We start from the raw sequence: 23,876 nt of genomic DNA on the forward strand, positions 1-23,876 counted from the left end.
TAGTAAAGTAACAAATGAACATTAAACTGAAAAGACGCGATCGTACTAAATTGTGAAATGTACCATGGTCTTAAAAGGCATGTACTATTAGTTCATGGTTTTAATTCTCCTGATAGTAATAAACTCTAATATAATTCTCTACTCCTCTCTTTATGAATTTTAAAATATAGCCAAAATGTGCCCTGTTGAACTTGTTTAAACAAAATGGAATTTAAAGTTAGTTGTCTTTGACAAATGATTCATTAAAAAAAAAATCTCATAGGACTGGCTCTTTGTTTCAACACAATCATATGAAAGCCTAATTCAACAAACCACTTGCTTTCTAAGACTGTGAATGAAAAGCAAATATCAGCATACCATAAAAGTTGACTTACTCATTCTTTTTGTTCCATTCATTTTCATTTTGTTTCTCATATCTATTATACAATATAGCTCTACAAGCAAATATTTAGATATAACATAAATAACAGAAGCAAAATAAGAGCTGGTTAGCTAGACTTACACAGAAAGGAACCAGTGGGAATGGTTCTATCCCAGTGATCAAATCAGACTTGAAACAGTCCAGTATATTTTAAGACCCCTCATCAACTAATTTAAAAAAAATGGAAAGGACTCCTGAGCATGGGTCTGCCCAAAGAAACATTCATTTCAAGACGGAGGTCTTATTTTCATTTGGAGTTCATGTTTGGTGAATAGGGCTAGAAACTCTGACGAATTGTTGAATAATCCGTCTTTCCTGAAAAAAGTATGAGTAGTTTTGAATCAGTGGTGGTGCATCATCATTGCTATCACCACATAGGGCTTTAAAAGCTGAGCTGACTCATGTGAAAAGCTCTGATACAATTGGCAATACTGGAAATTTTTCTCGTGTAGGAGAACATTCAGGGAAAACACTGAGATTACTTTTCTCCTCTAAGTAGAATGCAAAAGTAGAAGAAAAGGGGGAATGGGAACTTCTGGGAAAGGAGGGGGCAAGAAATAATTCCCCCTCTCACTTTTGTTTTCAGTCTCTGGGAAAACCTGCTGATCAAAATCCAAACCCTCAGCGCTCGCAACCAATACTGGAAAGCAATTGATATTTTCAAATCAGTATGAAAAATACTTGTTTGAAGCTTCTTCCAGACACCTATAGTCTCAACATATTGTAAATTTAGTAGAATAAGAGTGAGATTAACAACTTCCCAACTGTCAGCTGTATGTTGATATTTGGTTCGTAAATGAAAAAATAAAGGACAAACTGAAAACAAGGACAAAGACAAACAAAGTCCACTTCATTGTGTTCCCACCTAAGAGGCAACTGGTGCTATACAAGCACGAGGTGATAGTCTGAAATCTACAATTAATGACTAAACTTTAGGTACTTTTTACTAGCTATTCTAAGTTCTTTTTTTTTTTCTGTACTACAGCATGGACAATGTTTTGAAACTGTATTTTTTTTTTGTAGTATTTCTCCAAAGGAGATAAGTTTTGGTTGTCATATGATAAACCAGAACTAAATTTGCCTAATTTTGGATATGTTTGCTATCCTTACCTGTGACTTCAGAGTAAATTTTATGCTTAATATTCCCTCACCTTTTATCAGCTGAAGAAAGGAAGCGGCCTAAGCACAGCCACACTATCAGGGGATCGGCAGGGTTGCCAGTAAAGTGGTTCATTCAGATATAGGCAATTTAGATGATCTGCTGTAGGAAATCCTACAGCTAAGTAGCCTTTAAGTTACCCACCCACTTGGGCATGGCCTCTTATACTATAAATGCCGATGTAAAGCACCCATTCCCTCTCTCTTCTAGCTGCAGGATTCAGTTGCTGTTCTCCATTGGAGCAGAGACCTGTGATCTGTGAGTCTACCCCCTAAATAAATAACCCTTTAGTATACTCAGTTCTGAGCTAGTGTGGGATTTCTTTTTAGCATCCGTCTTCATAGATCAACTCCATTCAGACTCAACATGTCTTCATTTTTGAAATATTTGTTCATTATGTTCAAAATAATGCTCTTTAGTCCTCCTCTCACCAATTGAGAGTGTCCTGACATCTCCGTGTCCTCTCCAGATCTCCCTACGGTGTGATACTGTGGAGAAAGAGCTAATAACCTCACTTATTTGGATGGTGCTTCTGGTGACTCTTGTAATATCAGCGAGAGCCCACACATGCTATTAAAAAATTTCCCAGGAGGCACTATATAATGTATCGTTTAATTATCTGAGATAATTCACACGTATTTCCAAATTCATCATCCACGTCTTCATCATTTACTTTAGGACATCAGACATTTTGACTACAAATTCGTTCATTTTCTGATCTTTGTCTTTTTGACTTGGTACTAGACTACGAAGTCTATTAATAACTAGAAGCAGATAGAGGGCTTTGGTCCAAGTCAAAGGTGAAAGACGTGATGTCAGAGAAGAGGCTGCATGGAAGACTGGACCTCTCTGAAGTCTGAACTGTGAGAGTCAAGATCTGCTACCACTGATCAGCCAAATACTTTTAAGTCTGCAGAAAAATGTAGGTGCCTACTACATACTTTCTCAAAGCAGATATATTCTTTATTGGATTTCAAAAAAAATATATAATTAGGAGTTCCTGATTCTGGTATAAGTCCCATGATTTTCCAGAACAAGGCGAACAGAGTAAAAACAAAAGCAAGCTACTTAAGTGGGGGAAGAGAAGTTGAGACTTCTTGTTTAAAGAATTGTGACATATGCATGCATAGGGAAAATAAAGAGAAAGAGAAAACGGCAGTTCTGTAAATCGCCTTATAAAAGTATGCTGTACTCTACGTTGTGACTACACGATAAAACAGCACCATTTATAGCCTATGAGCTTCCTGTCCTGTGTGGATAACAACTACTTTGTTTAACATAGAGATATTTGATAATAGGCAGAATCTTTTCAGATAAAAGCATTTTAACCTTTCTTAATTATGTCATTGGAAGAGTTCTGAATCAAGAAGGAGGCTTCCTTTAGTAGAGTGTTTGTAGCTAGTGTACGTAGACCCTACAAGGCTACCATATTCCTATTTCGAATGGAGCAGAGACCATGGCTATTCCCTGGACTAAAGTGTGAAATAGTGGTCTATTAGAGAGTTATCCTCATTGCCTTCAAATGCAAAACAGTTGCTGAGAATTTAGATGGAAATAGTAGAATATTGAAATTTTAAAACTTATGACAAAGATTCATGAAAATTGTAGAGTTAGTGAGAAAAATAAGCAAAGGTAGGTGGAAAGAACACAGTGAAAAATGAATAATTCTTAACAACTTAGGAGATAAGTTGGTGAAACTCTGATCTGAAAATAGCTCACAAACAACTTAATTTTGATTATGTGGAATCATAGAAAGATACTAAGTATTGCTCTATCATCCCAAAGTCAAGCTAGTTGCTAATATGAAAACAAAAGGTTTTTTGAGTTAGAGGAAAAATTGAGGATCTCTAAGATTTACTAATTGTTTATATGAACATAAATTTTTGAAAGAATTTTGTATAATTTTAATGGTAGTAATAACTTCTAACGTTCATATTAAAACATCTATGTAACAAATATTCAATTACACAGAATTCACATTAAATGCAGAGAAATCTCTGGATGTATTTTAAGGGTTTTGCCTTAAAACAGAGTGATGTTTTTTGACTTTCAAATACTCTATTATGATTCAACGACTTTGAGTCCTCTCAGATTAAAAAAAAAAAAAAGTATAGAAGAAATAAAGTAAGTTTTTAATGCAGATAGAACAAATCAAAACTCACATATGCTCAGAAGGGAGCATCACATTCCGATACTTAAAACAAGTAGTTTACTTTCAGTGTGAGAAACAAAGACAATTGAAGGTGCATTCACATAGATGCTCTGTCACTGTCCTGGCTGGCATACATACACAGACCTGTGCTCAGCCATTGTCCTTCTGGGCATTATGTGGCCAAATGTCCATATGCATTGGCTGGAGCTGCCCTTCACTCATGCTGCCTAGAAACTTCCTAGTCTCCTATCGCTGCTGTAATTGTATTCTCTCCCAGTTTGAGGAAGAACACTGGAATTATGACTATAAAGCCAACTCATCATTGCCTGACTGCCCTGGTCTGTGACTTGGCCATACATCCCCTTCCCTCAATTCTCAGCTGACAGAGTACTATATAGTTAGTGATGAGAAAAGTCAAGCAAGGTGGAGAGGACACAACACCGTCTCTCTTTTTGTGTCTGGAATTTTACTCCTCTTTAAAGGTAGAATATAATGTCTATCAGCTTTTATACACCATGTGTATGGTGAAGTCACAAAGAAAAAATACGTAGAGTGTAATCAGAGTAATATCCTATAGCTAAAAGTAGGAAATATGTCTAAGACATGTACTAAGACCAGAAATTAAACCGCCTTTGTGACTCAAAGCAATGTGGCAAAACCTACGACACGTAGGTCAGAATTTAAGGTAGTTAGAGAAGCATAGGGACCTAAAATTCCATTTGGACTGTGATAGACCTTTGTACATGTATTTGGATGATTAATGCTTGAAATTTTAGCTCCTGTTAAAGTCAATGCCAAGATTAAAGTAAAGATTTTTTTTTAATGCTAAGCTAATTAACCCATAAAATGTCCATTTAAATGAAAGGAATGTTCCTTATTTAGATGTAATGCAATTCATCTTGTAATAGATTATGTGCACCTTTTGTATTTTTCAAATTAACGCTCTGCTTTGTGACACTATGGGGCCCTTTTGTTGGCTTTATAATAGCTATGGGCAGGATTTGTATCCCTGTTTGTACATTAATTTCCTAGCTAACAACACCCTTCAGTCCACGAAATGCCTTATCCTGCTTCCTTTTTTCATTTGTTCTTACCTACTGCTGTTTGCTTGTGAGTTTTTACATCCCTTACTTGTCTTTATGCTTTTTTAAAAGTTCAAGCCACCTTGTGCTCTTTAAGAACCGTATTTAAATTGAAAACGAAACAAAAATTATTACTACTAGTGTAAAAAGGAATAATAACTAGAGGTTTTTGAAAGAACACAAGATCTGTACCTATTAATGATTTGTCACACATGTGTCAAAGGAAGAAATGCAAAAATAAGTAGCTACTGTACTGTTTTTGAGGTTATAATGAGCCTATCTAAAACAAATAAAATCAGGCCTAGCCCTTAGCGGTTCCGAGGGCCTCCATCTTAGACTTTTCTCAAACTTTGGCAGAAAGTATTGATCTTATTCAAGTATACCCATTTTTGTGGATTGATGGTTTTTTTTTTTTTAAAGTTAGGGTGTAAAGGAAAGTTTAGCCAAGGTCTATTTGCAAGCAAGCAACATGAGGTTGTAAACAATGAAAAGCAAACTCACATTGAAATGCAAGATAGGAAATGAAAGCAAATCAATACATTTATGAGAAAACCCAAGAATCATTGTGGTTACTGACTAAAATGCTTGGATAGGTCTGGGGATATAACTCAGTGGTAGAGTAATTTCCCAGTGTGGGTAATCATTGGGTTATATCTCTTGCAGTAAATATATATATATATATATATAATAGTAATAATCAGTAGTAATAACAACAACAATAAGAAGTTTGACCAAGGTTGTGTCTCCATGGTAGAGGCTTGCTGGCATGCATGAGACAGTAGGTTCCCAGCACTAAGAAGAGAGTAAAGAGCTCAATGGTTTTGCAGACTGTAATATTGTTTTCTGTTGCATCTGAGTGTGATCACAGTCCTACTGTAGAAACCACACAGCATCAAATTTTGATTATCATATAAATGGAGAAAAGAAAATGTGTACACAGACAATGTATATAATGTTAGAAGACGAAGCCATTGCACCCTAATACTTTTTAATGGATGAAAGTTCAAAGCTGTGTCAGATCCCTCAAGGAAGACAATGACTGTTAGCAATGATAGAAATATGAAAAAACAAGAATATGTTCCCATGAAAAAGCTCCCTCTTACCTCATATAAAAGTGTGCCTATGATAGTTTCCTGTTTTGTTTATAGTGTAAAATATTTGAGTGTAAAGGATAATGTTTGGAAAATAAACTATAAGTTCTGGAACATTTCACCAAAGATCACTTTATTCCTCCTTCAATAAGGGCAGTCAATCATTAGTGACTGGTGGCAGGAAAGGTATGTGAGTTTTACATTTGCTTGAGACCCACAGTAGGTGTTATTCTCCACCTCTTGGCCTCAGAGCTTTCAACTACCCAGTCCAGGCACTTTCATTAAAATTACTCAAGGATAATACATTAAATTAATCTATCCATGCTATTAACCTCTATTCCTTAGGTTGATAGAAAGACAAGTAAAATAAAATTTAAAACTAAGTTAACATTAATTTCATGATGAGAGGGAAATTAACAAGAATATCTACTTTTAAATAGTTTTATAGAGGTGTGTTTATACTTCATTAGATTTTAGACATTTAAAATAACTTCAAATTATACCCTTCACTTTTGATTTAATTTGTAAGAAAATACTGACCTTTCTAGTCTTAAAGTCAGGAGGCATGACCATTATCAGTCAGAGGAACATCAGTGTTTACAGACAGAAAATTGAGGGGTGGCATTTAAATGCAAATTTTCTTCATGTAAGTGAAAAGTAAACTTGAAATAAATAGAAAAGTTAAAAATCATTTCCATCAGATAATTGTGAACTCCAAAGAACTATGTGTTCTTTGAAACACATAGAAAGGCAGATCCCTTTCTAATTCTGAGTGTCTTCCCAAGAACTGTAAATACTTTATAATGATTCACTAAATCTATACTTGTGCCAATAACTGATCTTTTATTCAATAAATAAAATAAAAATAAGAATATGCTAGTTATTATTATAAGAAAATATATGTGTACTATAGTTGTTATGACTCAATAATATACTGAATTTTATTGACATGAAAGTTCTGCATATTGTGTATTGAATACTCATAAATATATCATTTAAAGTGTTAAAAATGCTTACAATAGGAAATTGAATATGTGAACTGATATTTACTAAGAATATACACAATTGAGAACAAATATTAAAACTTTTAAGTTTTTGGTGAAGTTTTTCTCCCATATTGTAGCTGATTGTTTTAGGTAACTTCAAGTGTCTCTAACAGAAAATAGGAGTCACTCATTAAGGCAAAGGTCTCCTCTATTTTGGCTCAGTGTTATTAATTCCTCAGTAGAACATGACATCTTTTCAATGTAGTGTAATGAAATGATAAAAATTATAAGAATTCATTATATTTCCCCTGGCTACCAAAAAAAACAAAAAAACAAACAAATTTGAAATGAGCTACATTAACTTCACTAAATTTTCATTATGAATTTAAAATCATATGCCAAAATTTCTAGTTTCAGTGCTGATGCATTCCTAATAGATCATAAGATAGTAAGTACATCACTAGTACTCTAATATTTCAGTGTAATATTGTTTTTATCACCTTGTATTAATATAGCACCTGCTCCAATATTATAATATTTTATTTCTTAATCCAATATACTATTCTGGTAAATGTGGTACATAGCATTATATAGAAAAATCACTATGGGCATACGCACCACTCTACAGATGAAGAACCTCAAATTCATTGTACACATCTGTGTCGGTCATCTTTTAATTTATCAAATAAATTTATCAAATAAAATTTGGCAATGTTTAAAACATCTCAGATAAATTGCACGTAAAAAAATGTGAGCTTTATTTGGTTTGAAAACCTAGAGAATGATAATAACTCGAACTCTTATGCATAGGATAAACTATTCTTAAGGAAAGTTTCAAAGTGATATCTGCAGACTGATTCCTTGACACAGGCTATAGCACTGTTAGAGCATTCAACGTGCTCACTAGGCCGCTCGGAATGAGGCAGAGGAAGAGTTCACTGCACACACAGAAAAGAGCACACCCAGGCACCACGTCCACAACTCATCCATTTACTTAGCTCTACCGAGCCACTTAATTTAAACAGATATCAATAACTCAAAATGTTACCTTAAAATATAACAATGCTGTGCAACTAAAGTGTATTATTTTAAAATTGTCAATTAAAATGACATAATCCTAGTTATCCTTATGAAAATGTACACCAGAAGAAGGCTGGAAATTTTACACACCCTATTACCAAAAATGTCATTTATTTACTAACGTGGCATAGGAAGTGCTCACGTGATGGAAAGCGACAGGGCATGTGAACTGCATTAATTCAAGCGCTGCACTGGGCAACTTGGTCAAGAATAATTAGAAAGAAATTTTATCAGTGATAATGGAAGTGACATGAGAGCAAACAATTTTTTTTTATCATACTGGGAGAAAACTTAACTGCTTAGTAAGCTGGAGCTGTATAAAATCAGATACAGTTGAACGGTGCAAATTGAATTTTCAAAGACAACATTTTCTCTCAACTCGGTTATCAGTCATTTTATTACCTCTAAGTCCTGAACCTGGCTGTGCTTCTTTATATAATCCTAGTTCATTCTTTTTCAATAATAAACTATTCATTTGAGGTTGTCTTTTTTAAAATTCACGAACATTTAAAATCACTCTGGAAAATCTCTCAGAAAGAAAGAAAGAAAAAGAAAGAAAGAAAGAAAGAAAGAAAGAAAGAAAGAAAGAAAGAAAGAAAGAAAGAAAAGAAAGAACTGTGACACCTGTAGACTGTGGGAACTAGACTTTGATCCCTCCTCCTCAGACTCTACCTGGTAAATAACTAGGGGCCCTTTTTGTTTGTGGTGGTGTCTTCCAAGGGCGACAAGGACCTTAATACCTACTCTATAAGCAGTTTGCTTTAGCGTTCACAACATGATGTTAGGAAGCAGTCATCTTTAATGGATGCTGAAAAGCTTCAAGTAAAATCTATAATTGACAAAGGCTTCATAGAAACAGGCAATTAAAAATCAAAGTAACAAAAGACTACACTGAAGCTCTCTAGCTTTCACGGAATATGTCTCAAGAAAAATACTTAGTAAAAATAACAATTTTAAAGAAGCAGATATGGCGTCTTCTACTTTTCTAACAGCTGCTTGGGTCTGTGTGTTTGCTTAAAAGATGACCACAGTTAAATTACTGAGTCCTAGGAAGCAATTCACCTGGTGGTGTTATTGGCAGGGGAGTGGTACACCAAAAACATCTCCAAAACTAAAGTTAAGGAAACTTCAACAGCCAATTCTTCAAAATAGAAGTTTTAGTACCTCAAGTTTAGGGGAGTAATGAGTTGACACCAAAACAAAGGAGCTCTCAGGACACAGCAGCATCAGGAAAGCAGGGCACCTACTTCCCTCAAAGCTCTAGGAGTCCACAGCACTGGGCATCACCGTCAAGGTGTGTATCAGTGCATCTAGGGGAGGAACATAAACAAGAGCTCCAAAGAAGGGGCAAAAATAGAACTGGCAACTATGTCCTCTGTCCATTCCCCGGGTCTCTTTCCCGCCTCCTTGTTTCCTAAGAAGTTTACCTGTGGTAGAAGGAAAAACCTAGAAGAGGGCAGAGTGGTGCCCAGGGTTTTCTGAGATGCTCATTCTTGGTGGGGAAGGGGAGGGTTGCACTTACCTTGAGCAGCTTGCAGCGGATCTGCGCGGATACCATGTGGCTATTGCGCAGGTTGCCCACCCGGAACATGAGAGTGAGTTTTCCGTCCCTCATGGAGATCACCGCATGCTCGCTAAACATGAGGGTCTCAGCGCGCTTCTTGGGCTGGGACATCTTAATGAACATGCAACCAATGAGGAAAGCGTCCACGATGGATCCCAGGATGGACTGGAAGAGGAAAAGGATGATGCCCTCGGGGCACTTGTCGGTGATGTAGCGGTAGCCATAACCAATGGTGGCCTCGGTCTCGATGAAGAAGAGGAAGGCAGAGGGGAAGTTGTAGACATTGGCCACACAGGGAGTGTAGTTGCCGACGTGGGCTTTGTTCAGGTCGCCCCGGGTGTAAGCGATCACCCACCACATGGACGCCATGAAGAGCCAGGCCACGGTGTAGGTGAGGATGAAGATGAAGAGGTTCCAACGCCACTTGAGGTCCACCAGAGTGGTGAAGAGGTCCGAGAGGTAGCGACTGGTCTCGCTGCCCAGGTTGCCGTGCTGCACATTGCACCGGCCGTTCTTGTCTACGAACCGCTGCCGCTTCTTCTTGGGTACAAGCTGCTGCTGCGGGCCCTGCCCTGGCCCCTGGGGTTGCAAGCCCGAGCCGCTCGACGAAGTGGTCACTACCTGATAATCGTCCCCAAATTTCCTTCGGAGTGCAGACATAATACGGAGGGGCGAGCCAGATTCAAACACGAAGCGGAGGCACAGGAGCCAAGCGCTGCAAACCAGCACCAATAAGGAGGTGGGGGCAGGGGACGAAAGCAGGAGGGGAGGGGACGAAAGCAGGCGCCTGGGTGGGGGGTTGGGGAGCACCCTGCAGGTAGCAGCCGACTCTGCCCCTGCAGACGCTTCTGCTCCCCTGGGACAGAGGCTTTCTTTCCAAGAGCAGTGTTAAAACAGAAGTGTTCTCCCACACTCAAGGCAGGAGGGATGCAAGGTGTAAGAACCCAAGAGAAATTTTGTCTCCAAGCTCTTTGAGGCTCCTCTTTGCTCCCCCCACCACCGGCATCCCGAGTCACCTCTTACCTTTCCAGGGCACCCTAACCCCGACTATCTGCAACACCTCTAAACTGGTTGCTGAAAATGAACGAGTTTGACAAGCAAGTCCCACCCCACCTGCCAACTCCCCAAGCTGCTAAGCTGCACTACCTGCTTGGACCAGACCCTCCCCCCTTCCCAGCTGCACCCTGATCAGTCACCCCCCAGGAGTGCTCCTGGCTTCCTTGTCACTCCCACCTCCTATCTTTTAGCCAAAATCCCGCCCAGAGGCATGTCGGCTGGGCAGTGGTGCAACGCCCCCTACCCACACTCGGCTGGCTCAGAATCCCCCGCCCGGGACTCCAGAGACCTGTACTCCTGCCGTGCGCGGGCGGACGAGTTTCCACGCGCGCGTGCCACCAGGGCCTTCGTGTGAAAGCTCGGAGGCTGCCAAGCCACCCCGGTGCTCCGGGAAGCTCTGGAAGCCGGGACACTCACCCAGCAGCAGGGGACAGACAGAGCCGCCGAAAGAAACCGAGGCAGTCCGGCAAAGCACCCTGCGCTCAGGGCTGCCTGACCCTTGCCTACTTTTCCTGGTATTCCACGGTGAGAGCCAATGCAGGTCCCTCAATCTCCGCACCCCCTGGGGGCACTACACAGTCTCAAGCAGGAGACCCTGGTGCTCCAAGCAGAGACTGACTTGGATGCCTGACTCCAGGGTTCCTTGACGCGCGCAATGCCCTCTTTCCAGGAGACAGAGCGACTGCTTAACCGAGGTCAGACTTTCAGGTTAAACACTGGCGTTGCTCCAGCTTTTCCTGTGTCTCGCAATAGGAACATTTGAGTCTTCATTTCCTGTTTCTCCTATTCCATATTCGCGCTTTAGTTGCCCCGTGGATGGAGGATGCGAGGCTCAAGCAGAGACAGCGGGGATGAGGTGTGTGTGCTGGTGCGTGTGATCAGCTGCAGAGCCGTGCTAGCCCCGCCTGTCCTTGCCTTCCCCCGCTGCTCCACCAGCCTGAATTGCACCTCCGCGCCTTGGTTGAGCCCGCAGTGTCTGGCAGCTTACAGAACGCGAGCCCCTCCAATGAGAAGCCGCTCTAAATCTGCTCCCTAACCACAGCCAACTCTTTCCTCGCCCCCTTGCATCAATCAGAAAGCCCCCAAGCAAGCAACAAATGCTGCTTTCTGCGAGGAGTACAATATGTCTCTATTTCTAGGGCTCTCGCGGATGCAAATACTAAGATTTGGGAATGCATCATCAACAGAGATCTGGCTTTCAGATAGGCATATTCAGAAACAAAAATTACAAAAACAGAGAGACCTGACAATAGGAACAGCAAGGAAGGGCCACACTGAAAGGAAACTCCCAGTCCTTTCTGAGAAGGATTCTATGAGATCCTTAGAATATCTAGAGTTAGCGTGACTATAATTGAGGGGAAAGTAATGAGTTTTAATGGCACCAGCCTGGCAGTTAATTTAATGGAGGGGCAAAGTACAGAAATTGCTGATACAGCTAGTGTCCATGAGTGAATGCCAGCTGTTTACCACATTTCGTGTTGGCTTTAAAATGTCTTATACCATATCCCATTCAGTCCAGATACACAAAGTCGGTAGAAAGTCAACTCTTGCTATAAAATAAAAGAGATGCTAAGCATGCCACACTAGACCATTTCTCCACAGAAGGCACAGGCTCCTGTGCTCTACCAGAAACCTGCATACCGGTGAAGGAGGAGGACTTGGGAGCCTTGAATGAGGACTGTAAAACATTCAGCCCAAGTACAGCTTCTCCTGTCAGGCTTCTTATAAGATGTTACCTATTTATTCTCTGGAGATTACATAAGGACAGTGACACTACCTGAGAGGTCAGCAACTTATTCTCTGGAGATTACATAAGGACAAAGACACTACCTATGGGGCTCTGGTCCTGGGCTCCTAAGGCCTGATTTGAATCCTAGCTGTGCCATTAACAGGCTGTGCGACCTTGAGCAAGAACCCCAATTATCTCCTTCGAAAAAAAAAACAGAGTTTTCCCTTTCCCCAGTCATGATTAAAAACCAAAGAAAAAAAGGGTGACTGTGATTTTATTATTTCTCCTCTAAAGGCTATCCTGGGCTATAAAGATTTAACAAAGCCAAGAGGAGATTATATGAGTTTCTCAAGTTGTAGCCTTGCTGAAATAGAACATATATCCTCATCTGGTCTCTGACAGCCTCCCCTCCACCGTCCACTATGCGCTTGGCAGGTTGCTGCCCTCAATTACTGAAACACATCCAGACAACAGCTGACCCCTGGGCCAGTCCAATATCTCCTTCCTCTCCCTGTAGTGATCCTGTCTTCCTCATAGGTGTTGCTCGCTCCAGAAATCACCAAGTTCTCTAATGAAGTGTGAACTCTATAGGGCAGACTTCCTTTCCGTCTCAGGCCCATCTTGTCTCATCAGCCAGGTTTTTTCTTCATGAGATAATTTTCTCAGTGCTGTTTTCTTTTGTTCAGGGTTCCCCTCGCCCCATGGCCAATCACATCAAACAGGATCTACAAGGGCCAGGGCCCTGTCAATATTCTTGTTTCCTTTTCTTGTTCCTTGCCATGCCCCTCATACCTAGAACAGTACTTGCCTCATACTTGGCAAACAATATTTCTTGGATTATTATATATGCCAGTCTAAATAATTACGAACTCCCTATGAGTTCACCAAATTCTAACTCAGATTCTTACCATCACTTACTGGAACTGGTACCAAAGAACATTTAAAAATAAAAGAGAATACTTCTTGTGTTTGTTACTTTAAAAATTTATATTCTATCTGTTATTGGGATTTTTATTCACTGTGTTTGAAATGGTTCCTCCACTTTCTTTACTACAATACTATTAAATCTTTCTTGAGGACCTCAATTTAGTGGTGGAGTATGCCTTAAATCCCATTACTCAGGGAACAGAGAGGTTTGAGGTGACCTCCAGTCCACCCATGCCTACATAGTGGGGCTCTCACAGAAACATAATGGTTAAACTTAAAACAATTAATATATTCCTGTTATCATTCCTTAGTGAGTAAGTATTAAAGCACTATATCTTTGAATTTATTGTTTTAGAATGTTTGGTATTAAGTGTTTGTTTAAGTTACCTTCTTGACTCTCATTTTGACAATCCTTGAGTTAATTTTTGCTCAGGAGTTGGGAGGAATTCCTAACCATTTCTGATATAAGGCTAAGCCCTTTTATTTTGTACTACATGTACATGAAACCTGTCATTCTCAACACTGACAATTATAAAGTCAAAATATCAATCGACTCTAAAAAGAATGTTGTAATTGTTCCCCATGCTGTGGTGTCAAATAATCAGCCAAGATGTAATTCATAAACACAAATGCTCCATTTGTACATAAATTTGCTTTTGTCTTTAGTAAGAACTAAACATTTATGTATACCAAAATATATTTTTAGATAAATTTGTCTTTTGCTATTAATCCTGTTTGGTTTCTATGTATATTTTATACACTAGGGTCTGTGTGGAAAGTTTAAGAAGACTTGGTCTACACCTCTCTTTTAATAAAAGAGTGCACTGGGGTTAGAAAGGGCAAATGATTACTCATTGCCACATACAGAAAGGTAGACACTAAAAGTTTAATGCAAGTCAGCAAATAGTGTGTTACCAGAACCTTTGTGGTCCAACCAGTCCCTGCCATCAGGATTAGGGGAGAGACTTATTACTCCAAGAGTGGTTTACAGACCTTGGAACCCTCTTCTCTTTAGACCATGTTTCTCATTGATCTTAAGATCCATAGCTCTTCAAAATGGTCCAGACTAGTCTATAAAATCATTTTTCTACATCCCCATCAGGATAGCCTCTTTTATAACCACTCAGTTCCCCAATATGTGCTCTATATTAACTTCCTTATCTCGCCTTCATATTAACTTACTTCATATTAACATTACTGACATTATCTATTTCCTATTGCTCTGAAGTCCACATCTCAGACACTAACATGCGAGGTAGTGATAGAATTTCTCTGCAGTTTATTTCAGTCGTCACTTCTTGCATGAGACTTTCCCGAATTCTCCCACTGACAATAATCCATCCTCTCTTTTTGTGCCCATTATGACAGGTTCAACATGCTAGCCTGTGTTGAAACTGGAATTTGCCAAAATAGTTCTAGTGGAAAACAAACCCTCTGAGCATGTGTCTGCTAATAATTTGTTACTCTCTGTACTTCAGGGGTACATCCTAGCCTTGTATATGTAAAGTACTTTAAAAAAGTGCTATAGAGTCAAGCTTTTCAAGTTCATTGAAATGCTCCAGGCAACATAACTTGCATCTTAAGGTTGTATTTGTAGCAGCTAGCTAGAGAGACAGTGGGGGTAAGGATTCCAATACACACCGACTCGCTTTCAGGTTCCTGTCATTTTAGATACACAGTACTTCCTGGTAAGTTAAATGTCTTTGAGAATGTCATCATGTCACACTTTACATGAGCTTTGACCCTATGGTGACATTGACTCCCGCTCTCTGAAAATATTTACAGATGAACCAAGCTCCTCTCTCCTTGTGAGGACAGCTGCTTCCAGGATGAGGTTCTGGAGGGCAGCCAGCCCCACGGTGCTGAGGTCAGGCGAATGTGTGGGGAACGGATGACAGACAGCCACTGAATTGGGTGCTTTGGGATGAAGTGAGGGAAAACAATCTGTACAGGCTGGGTCAAAAAGTGTGAGGGGCACACAGTTTCAGACCAGGTCACAATGGTCAGAAAATTGTGGAAAAAAATAATTGCATAATGCATAATCATTTGGAGTCTAACATTTGAAGATAATGTGGAAGATGACAAGCAAACTAACCTGGAGTTCAGAGCGATAGAACAAAGCTATATTTAACTACAAACTCAGATAAGGCCCAGCTACATAGTTATTCTGCCTAGAGAGTACTTTTGGCAATGTCTTATTTGCTGTGTCCAAAATAAGCAATATCGTGAATAACTGTTACTTCAAAAGTGAAGGATATGATTTTGGATTTTATACTAAAAAAGCATGACTTTGAACATGCAGTTATCCTATTATGTAAGAGAACAGTGTGAGGAAAAGAACATACCTAATATAAAAGATAAAACCTCTGCCCCCGAGAAGTCCAAATTCTAAAAATGACTTAATCGGCCAACTGTGACAAAAGCAAGGCTTTGAGCATCCCAGGGCACCTGGAGTGGGCCTCTTCATTCATGGTCTGTGACAGTGACACACCATGAGACAGCTGGCTTGCCAGCTTGCTAGAGTTATTAATTACTCAAAAAGGAAAAATTGTTTTATATTATTTTGTAGGTGATTTTCTTTTCCAAATCCTTTCCAAAAGAATAATGAAGGCGTGGCAAAGTAGAAGTTCTAAAGCCCTCATCCTTTAGAAGACAACATGCTTCCATTGCCAACAGAGATTTTTTTGCTACATCTGGGAAGAGGTCACTTTTTGAAATTCTATATGCAATTTTGAGAAATAGAATGATATTCCTTTTTCTCACTCTCCTAAAAAAGAATACAGAAGTTATTTTCTCTCTTGCCAAAAAAAGAAGAAGAAAACCAAAAAGAAAAACCAGTTTGAGATTTGATTGCACAGACCTGAGAACAGAGCCCTTGCCAGACCATGGCAGATGGCTCAGGAAGCCTTTAATCTTGGCTCCAGCCAGGCCTCTACCTAAGGGTTCAGAGGATGCCAATAATCCATTATCAATAGGAGGCCATTTATTAGCAAGGTTTTCCTCACTAAGCTTTCTCTTTACCACAGAGGTGTGCCATAGAGTACTCTGGTCTATAAAAGAATAAGGGCTTTTAAAGTGTCTTCTGGAACTTAGGCTGTGTAATAAGGTAAACATTTGTTTTAGAAGGTATGCGGGAGAAGATCTACAAAGAAAACGTATAAAGAAACATAATCACCTCTACCCATGTCAATATTTCTAAGCATTGCCCCCCCCACAAGAACACCAATGGACTTACAGATATCAAAATATGTACAAGGGTTATGCTACTTTGAAGCACCAAACAATGAAATTATGCATACCATGTATCTATCATTAGGCCAAAGCTGTGCAGGTGCGGGATGAAAAGACATCATGGCAATAAGACATATTAGCAACAGTATCTTTAACAACAACAATGTTCTATGTATGTGGTAAATATTAAATGAAAAACATTACTTCATTGTCAAGCAGAACGAGGTCCTTCAGGAGTTCTAGCTAATGGGACTCTTCCAACATCCATCTTACAAGAATCACATTTTGTTCACACTCAGGTAATAGCATTCAAAACTTTCAGAACTCAGAAAATAAGAACAAAGTTCATAAAACAAACCAGAGGTGAGACTTGTATGTAATTAGAAAAATACAACATATAATGCTTATCCATGTGTGATAGTTAATACTGATTATCAGTTATTAAGAAGATGAAACTCTATACAAGCCAGGGAAGAATTAATAAGCTAATTTCTGATTATCTCTATGAAAGGTTATCTTAATTAGGATAATTGAGGTCATATAGTCAACACTATATACAGGCTGTGCCAGTCTACAGGCTGATGTCCTACACTGAATAAGGAGAAAAAGGAAAAAGTGTTTAATCTTCTGGGCATTCTGAACACAGATGCAGGGTGGCCAGTGAGCTCATCCTCCAACTATGACTTCCTCCAACTATGAGTTCCTTGGGTGGACTGCCCAAGGAACTTTGAGCAAAAATAGACCCTTCCTTCCTAAAATCGCTTGTCAGGTAATTCAGTGCAACATCAAGGCAAGTAGCAAACATGCCATATCATAAAAGTAGCAAATATACCACAAGTAGCAAATATACCACTTCATAGAAGCTTATGAACATGATAATATAGAAAATACAGAGTATTTTGAAAATGATATATGCTTTGCATTATTATGTATAGAAAAGATAGAAATTAGAAATCATTACTTGATAATAAATAATTATTATTTTGTAATATAAAAATATTAAATGTGGAGACAGGCTGTATCAGTTCAGGTTGTTGAGACGATGCTGAAAATTAGGGCAAACATTTCCAAAGGACATGAGGACTTGGAAAATGAAAGGGAAGGAACAGAGGAGGCAGAAGCTTAGGCTGTGGGTACAGATCCCGTGCCTTGTGCTCTCGCTTGAACATGTGAGCTCCACAGGCTGATTGTGTTGAGACTTCATTTTCAATATGAAATCTTAAAAAGGTAGAAACTTTTTGCGACTATGATGCTCTTGGAAACATAATCAATGGGAGGTGATAGGATTAGTTAAACTCTTCAGGCAGGGTGCTTATTAAACACATTATTTAAGAGGACTGACCAGAAGATATAGAGCTGAAAGTTGACCTGTTTATTGGCATGTGACATCCTTCACAACCTGTGAAACTTGTTTACGAAAGTGTTATCTCCAAATATACCCCCTTAACTAACTCTCCAGAACTGTGAGCTAAATAAACTTATTTCCTTTTTAACATTATGTAGCATGAATCATTGAATATCACAGTTGAAAATAAATTACTACACCAATAATAGACAAGACAGGTAATAAGAACTGAGTAGAAAACTAAGCCATGACTTACAGAAGACACATTTTTGCAAGCAAAACAAGAGATCCTGGGGGAAATAATGGTATTTGCCGTGGTCATAGATAGTCAGGTCCTCAAAGCCCCCTAAGCTGCATTAACTCTTGTCTGCCAGGGGAGGAGCTACTTTTGATAAGATCTAAATGTTACATCAAGTCTGGAAGAGCACTACAGCTGTTTCTTTCAATTAAAGGACAAGCTTCTCCAGCTGGAAAAGACAGTAGCATACTTTGGCTGCTGGGGAAGAGAAACAGAAGCCATCAGTGTTTCTCCACAAGTTTACGCGGAAGACCCAGAAGTACTCCCATAGTCTAAGAAAATGATAGTGAATGTATGCAATAACCTTTGCTTTCATTTTGGTGCAATCCGTGGAGACCCATTGATGGTGGGAGTGGGTGCCTCAGGGCTATTGAGATAACAGTTTTGATGTATGAGGCTAGAAGGTAGCAATTCCCCAGTGCTGCTGCATTAGGAGCCTTCCATAAGAAAGCAGCATGGGGAGATAGACTGGTGAGTAACGGAGCAGTGGGACATTGTAATAGTACAATGCTGGGGACAGAAAAGAATGCAGAAAACTGGAGAAGATGCTTGGAGGCAAGGGATGAGGAATAGCAGCCAAAGGTTTTTATGGCAGGTAATCTAGGTTAGAAAGAGACTGCCACGAATAGAGTTTTCTGAAATAGAATAATCATGTTTACTCCTTCTAGATATGCATTAGCATTACCTTTGGACTTCATTCCAGATTATTTATATCAAGCTCCGTAGGAGTATGACCTGAGCATCAGCATTTTTCAAAAACCCCTCTGTTGGTTCTGACAGCGCAGCTGGGACTGTGAAGCTCTGCTGCTTAGAGAACTGCACTCCCATTAGCAATAAGCTTCTCTGGGAAATGTCACCTACAGAAACCCCATCCATCTCTGCCCCTCTCCTGACAACCCCTCATCTTTAGTGCCAAACAGAGTAGGGATCAGGAAACATAGGCTTCTCTCTCACGGCTCACCAGAATCCACCATCCTTAGACATCAACTCGCCATTACAGCAGGTTCTTTTCCTCCTGTGAAAAGCACCTAAGCAAAGCAGGATACATTTTGCAATGAGGCCAGGTTAAACCAATTCTACCACCCACACAGTCATAAATAAAACATGAATAGGGGAATCCAGCACTACTGGTTGTAAAACCCATAAATGTTTTAAGTTATTCATTAATAACGTTTCTGCTGTCTGTGGAGGAATATGTAAAGGTTCTGCCTTCAGAATTCTTTTTACCACTATGTATCACATTCTCCTGAATCTTGGAAGAGAGGCAAGGAGGGAAGAAAAAGGAAAGAAGAAGATAGGAGAGAAGCACAGAAATGTCAATCATTGCAATAGCTATAACCTGGGGGAGAACCTCATTACAATGCATCCAGAAGGACAGAGGTAAAAGGGGATCATGCATGCTGGTCGGTTTTGAGTTGTGTGTTGTTATTTTATGATGTATATGATTTATTGCACTGTGGTTGTTTGGACACAGTGCAATGAGGAGTAACTGAGGGAATCAAATAGATATTGGAAACAGGAATGTCACTACACAGGCTTCTGTGCAGAATTGCAAACTGGTTTTTCTCCAGGAAGCTCCATAATAGTCATGAGTTCTTCACTTAGAGAAAGCAATCGATTTCAAGTTCAACCCACTGAATAGCAACACAGACCTGCTTACCTTGATGACTACCCAGCAGCCTATCTGGTTGTGGCCTGGATTTCCCAGGAAACCATAGAAGTGGGCACTGATCTTCTTCTAAGGATGGAGTGGGAAAGAATTAAGACTGGCCACTTTTTTATCATGCAGTCATTTTCAATTCTGCACTTAAGCAAAGCAAATTTGAAACTGAGCAAGTAGCAATTTCTGACCAAACTTGGTTTGAAAATAAAAGTTGTAGTATTTTGCTCGCAGAGGTCGTCTACCTGTTTACTGTGATCCCATAGTTAAAATTTTAACTCTAGAGACAGCTGCAGGGGGGGACTTCAACTAATTTACATAATTTCTAATGTCAGCCCTTTTCATTCTCTTTCTACTGGTCATCTGGTCTCCAAACTGAGCTAAGCGGATTTAAATTAAGTATCTTCCTCAAAAATGTGAACGTGTATTAGAACTCAATCATGCACATAACATCAGCATGACGCTTGTTGTACAGTATTCACGTGTCAGTCCTTTTCCTGTTTTGTATCAAGCTTAAAGGAAAAAACAAATAATATATGATAACATTATCAACTAAGGAATTAATTTTGCATATGTGTGGGAAGCAAGTCTTTTCGGTATGATTTCTTAGTCAAAACAAAGAGGTGTGCAGTTGTTAGAAGATAAGAAGGTCATCGCCCAGTTCTAGCTCTCAATCAAGTGCATATTCAATTTTGCAATCTGCAAGACTGTAGTTGCTGCTGATGCAGATACAATGCCTTCGCATATTCAGTCAGCGTCCGGATACAAACATCACTAAATAAACCCTTGTGCCTGAATGTCAGCTGCTGATTATTTATGCTTCTTGACAACACAAATGAATGACAAGGCTGCCTCTGCGTCTGTGAAAGGTCTCACATCAATTGTTGCAGGTAACATAGATGAAGGACGAGGCAGTCTTATCAGAATAAGCTTCAACTGTGCCAATTAATTAGACAAGTTAGCAGTGGCCGGCACGGTAAACATGACTGTGATTGTCAGGGAAAATGATTTTGCCTAAACAATTTAATGTAAAACACTTAAAAATGAGTCTGTGTCACTGAATTATCTGTCAAGTTTCCATCCTACAGCTACGCTACAAAGGAAATGTCACTCATTTTTATTTCTTTAGTTGTCCATTGTTTCACTAAATTGTCCTTTAAATTAGGATTTAATTGAGTGTGTGTATACATGTCTGTGTGTGTATGTTTGCCATTTCATATGTACATATGTGTGCATGCTTTTAAAGGCACTTTTGCACGTATATGTTCAAAGTGCCATGCACAAAAAATACTGGTATACACTCACACATACACACACACACAAAGAAAGTAAAACAGCGTAGTATTTTAGATCTTGACACAGACACATGGAAGATTGATAGAATAGAAATTCATGTCTTATGCTTCCTGTGTGTTTGGTATTAGGCAAAATAGAGTTCTTTCAGGGACACTGTGTATTTTCACTATCAAAATGAGATAGAAATAGCCTTTATTTCTGAAAGGTATTTGCTTGAAGGATTGTTCACCATCTAAATACAAATAGACCCTACAATCTAGTGTGAAGTGTTTACAAGGTCAGTTAAAAAGAAATCAAAACATCATGTCTACATGAAATTATAATTTCTATGCAGAATCTCTGGTAATGAGGCTACAAAAAATTTTGGATCCAAAAATATTAAATCATTAAAATCATAGCTACATTTAGTAGATCTTAAATGTCTTCTTTCATTATAATAATGTTGTAGGGTTATACATCGCAGTCTCTTTTCTGGCTTTAACTCAGAGGACATCAGAATGTGCAGAGTTTTCCACCATCACCGCTACTCTCATGAACTTGACTGCATCTAAAGTTGCCCCACGCTGTCTATCACTGATCTTTCTTAGCGTGAATTGTAGATGGAAGCTTTGTTCCTGTCAAGTCCCATAGCCATTTAATCCCAAATAAACACACACAGTCTTATATTAAGTAAATCTGTTTGGCCTGTTAACTCAGGCTTATTACTAGCTAGCTCTTACTATTTGAATTAGTGCATAATTCTTATTTATATTTATCCATGTGACTTGGTACCTTTTTCCGATAAGGCATTCTTATCTTGCTTTCTTTGCATCTTGCTAGTGACTGTCTCTTTCTTACCTCTTCCCAAAATTCTTAGTCTGGTCACCCTGCTTATTTCCTTCCTGGAAACTGGCCAATCAATGTTTTATTAAATTGTTACTTGTGACTAAATTTTACAGTGTATAAGAGCATACCCTACAGCATTTCCCCCTCTTTTCTTTTCAAAACAAGAACTCTGAATCTAATCTCCTTTATTTGGCTTTGTTTCTAACTGTTATCCATAATAACTTGTAACCAACATTCTAAACAAAAACAAACATTCACAATCCATTTTGGGGGAATGTGGGTGTAGTTTTCTAGGCTACTTCTTGCTGATTGGCAGTGCTGATAATCTTTGGGGACTCAAAGAAAATTTAGGATTATAGTCAAGTCCTGACTGGAGTATTCTTTGAGGCTGGATCATTTCAGCCATTCATCTTTTTATCTTTTTTTTGAAGGAAGGAAAACAACAACTTTGTTTTTAATTTTGAATATTTCATATTTGTGTACGATGTGTCTCACCTTCCAATTCCTTCTGCCTACTAGCCTAACACATCTCTTTGCCAAGTTTTTCATCTACTTTAAAAATGTATTCACAATCTTCTGATTCCAGTCAGTAATGCTCATATGCTCATGGGCACATGGACAAATACTACTAGCCTGTGTCCACACATTTTTTAAAATTGGGTCTTTCTATTCTAAACGTCAGCAACTTCCAGTATCAAGGCAGCAAGGAGTGGGGATCTGAGAACACTTCCTGCATCATCTACTGTCTTGATCTTGTGAAAATCGTGCAACCACAATTCCAGTGAATTCATGTGTGTAAAGCCATGCCATGCCCAGAAGATAACATCTGACATCACTCCTCACACCTCCAGCTCTCATGGTCTTCTCAGGCTCTCTTTCACAAAGTTTCCTGAACTTTGGTAGGTGGAGGGTATTGAGACAGACATCCCATTTGCAGAACTCAATATTAAGTAATATCAGCAATTGGAACTACAATGTGTCTCGGCCTTAACCACTCTCCACTGTAGTAAGAAACTTCTCTGAACAAGGTTAGAGTAGTATAAATCTATGGGGATAAAAACTTAGAAGGCAGTTTGTCAATGTGAGAATTTAGAAAAACAATATGTCCTACGACTTCCAGAACTACGGGTGCTGATCATGATTACAATACCAGGTACAAATTTTCCAGTTTCAAATAGATGTTGTTCTAGATGTAGAACTCAGAGGGACTGCAAGAGAGGTATTCTAAAACATTGGATCATCTGCTTGTATCAAAGATTTTTCAGGGGGGGTCTTCCTTGATCAAACCTTATTTTTCTTCACCCAGAATGAATCCATGGCCTCTCATTTCCTGTGAAAACAAAATCAAAACCTCTTCTCCAAAGTAACATATCCTTTGACTTAAATGTTGAAGTCAAGGCATTTTCAAAATACATAGGTTGGATTAATCCAGCAGCATCTATAACCAAACATCTTCTAGCAGTTGTTGTTCCTTCCTCGGCAGTCAAACAATTCAAAGACAACACAATCACATCCAATATCCAGATTCTCTGTGACTTTTTCCATCTTTATGTGACTTTTTTTTTACTCTGTTTTTTAATTTTTATTTTTTTACTTTTTTGACATAGGATTTATTGGTGTAGCTTTGGCTGTCCTAGAGCTCACTCTGTAGACCAGGTTGTTCTCCACCTCACAGAGATCTGCCTACCTCTTCCTCCTAAATGCTGGGATTAAAGGCATGTGCCACCACACCTGCTTACTCTATTTTTCTTTTTAAGGAACTTCACTATCCTTTTTTTTTCTCTTCCAAGGCAACATATATTTTTAAACACACTGTAAACCATTTAGGGGGCTTTTTAAAAATATGACTCTGTCTTTACTGTGTATCTCTGTCTTTTTTCTGAGCACATGACTCTACAAGTGGTATTGACTAAGACTGAAGCTGCAACTTTGGCAGCTGGCTCCACCCTATTGCTTAGGCTTTTTTTGACAGGT

At 39.0% G+C, this 23,876-nt stretch overlaps 1 protein-coding gene across 1 annotated transcript in view; it reads right to left on the minus strand.

Annotated features, from left to right (window-relative positions):
- The window catches only part of Kcnj3 (potassium inwardly rectifying channel subfamily J member 3), a 125,057-nt gene extending 114,862 nt beyond the window's left edge, over positions 1 to 10,195 (minus strand). The window contains exon 1 of the mRNA XM_038337777.1: positions 9,494 to 10,195. Coding sequence (XP_038193705.1) covers positions 9,494 to 10,195 — 702 coding nt within the window. The remainder of the gene's footprint in view (positions 1 to 9,493) is intronic.
- Between the last annotated feature and the right edge of the window lie 13,681 nt (positions 10,196 to 23,876).

This window comes from Arvicola amphibius, chromosome 7 (genome assembly GCF_903992535.2).
Source record: "Arvicola amphibius chromosome 7, mArvAmp1.2, whole genome shotgun sequence".
Lineage (NCBI taxonomy): Eukaryota > Metazoa > Chordata > Mammalia > Rodentia > Cricetidae > Arvicola > Arvicola amphibius.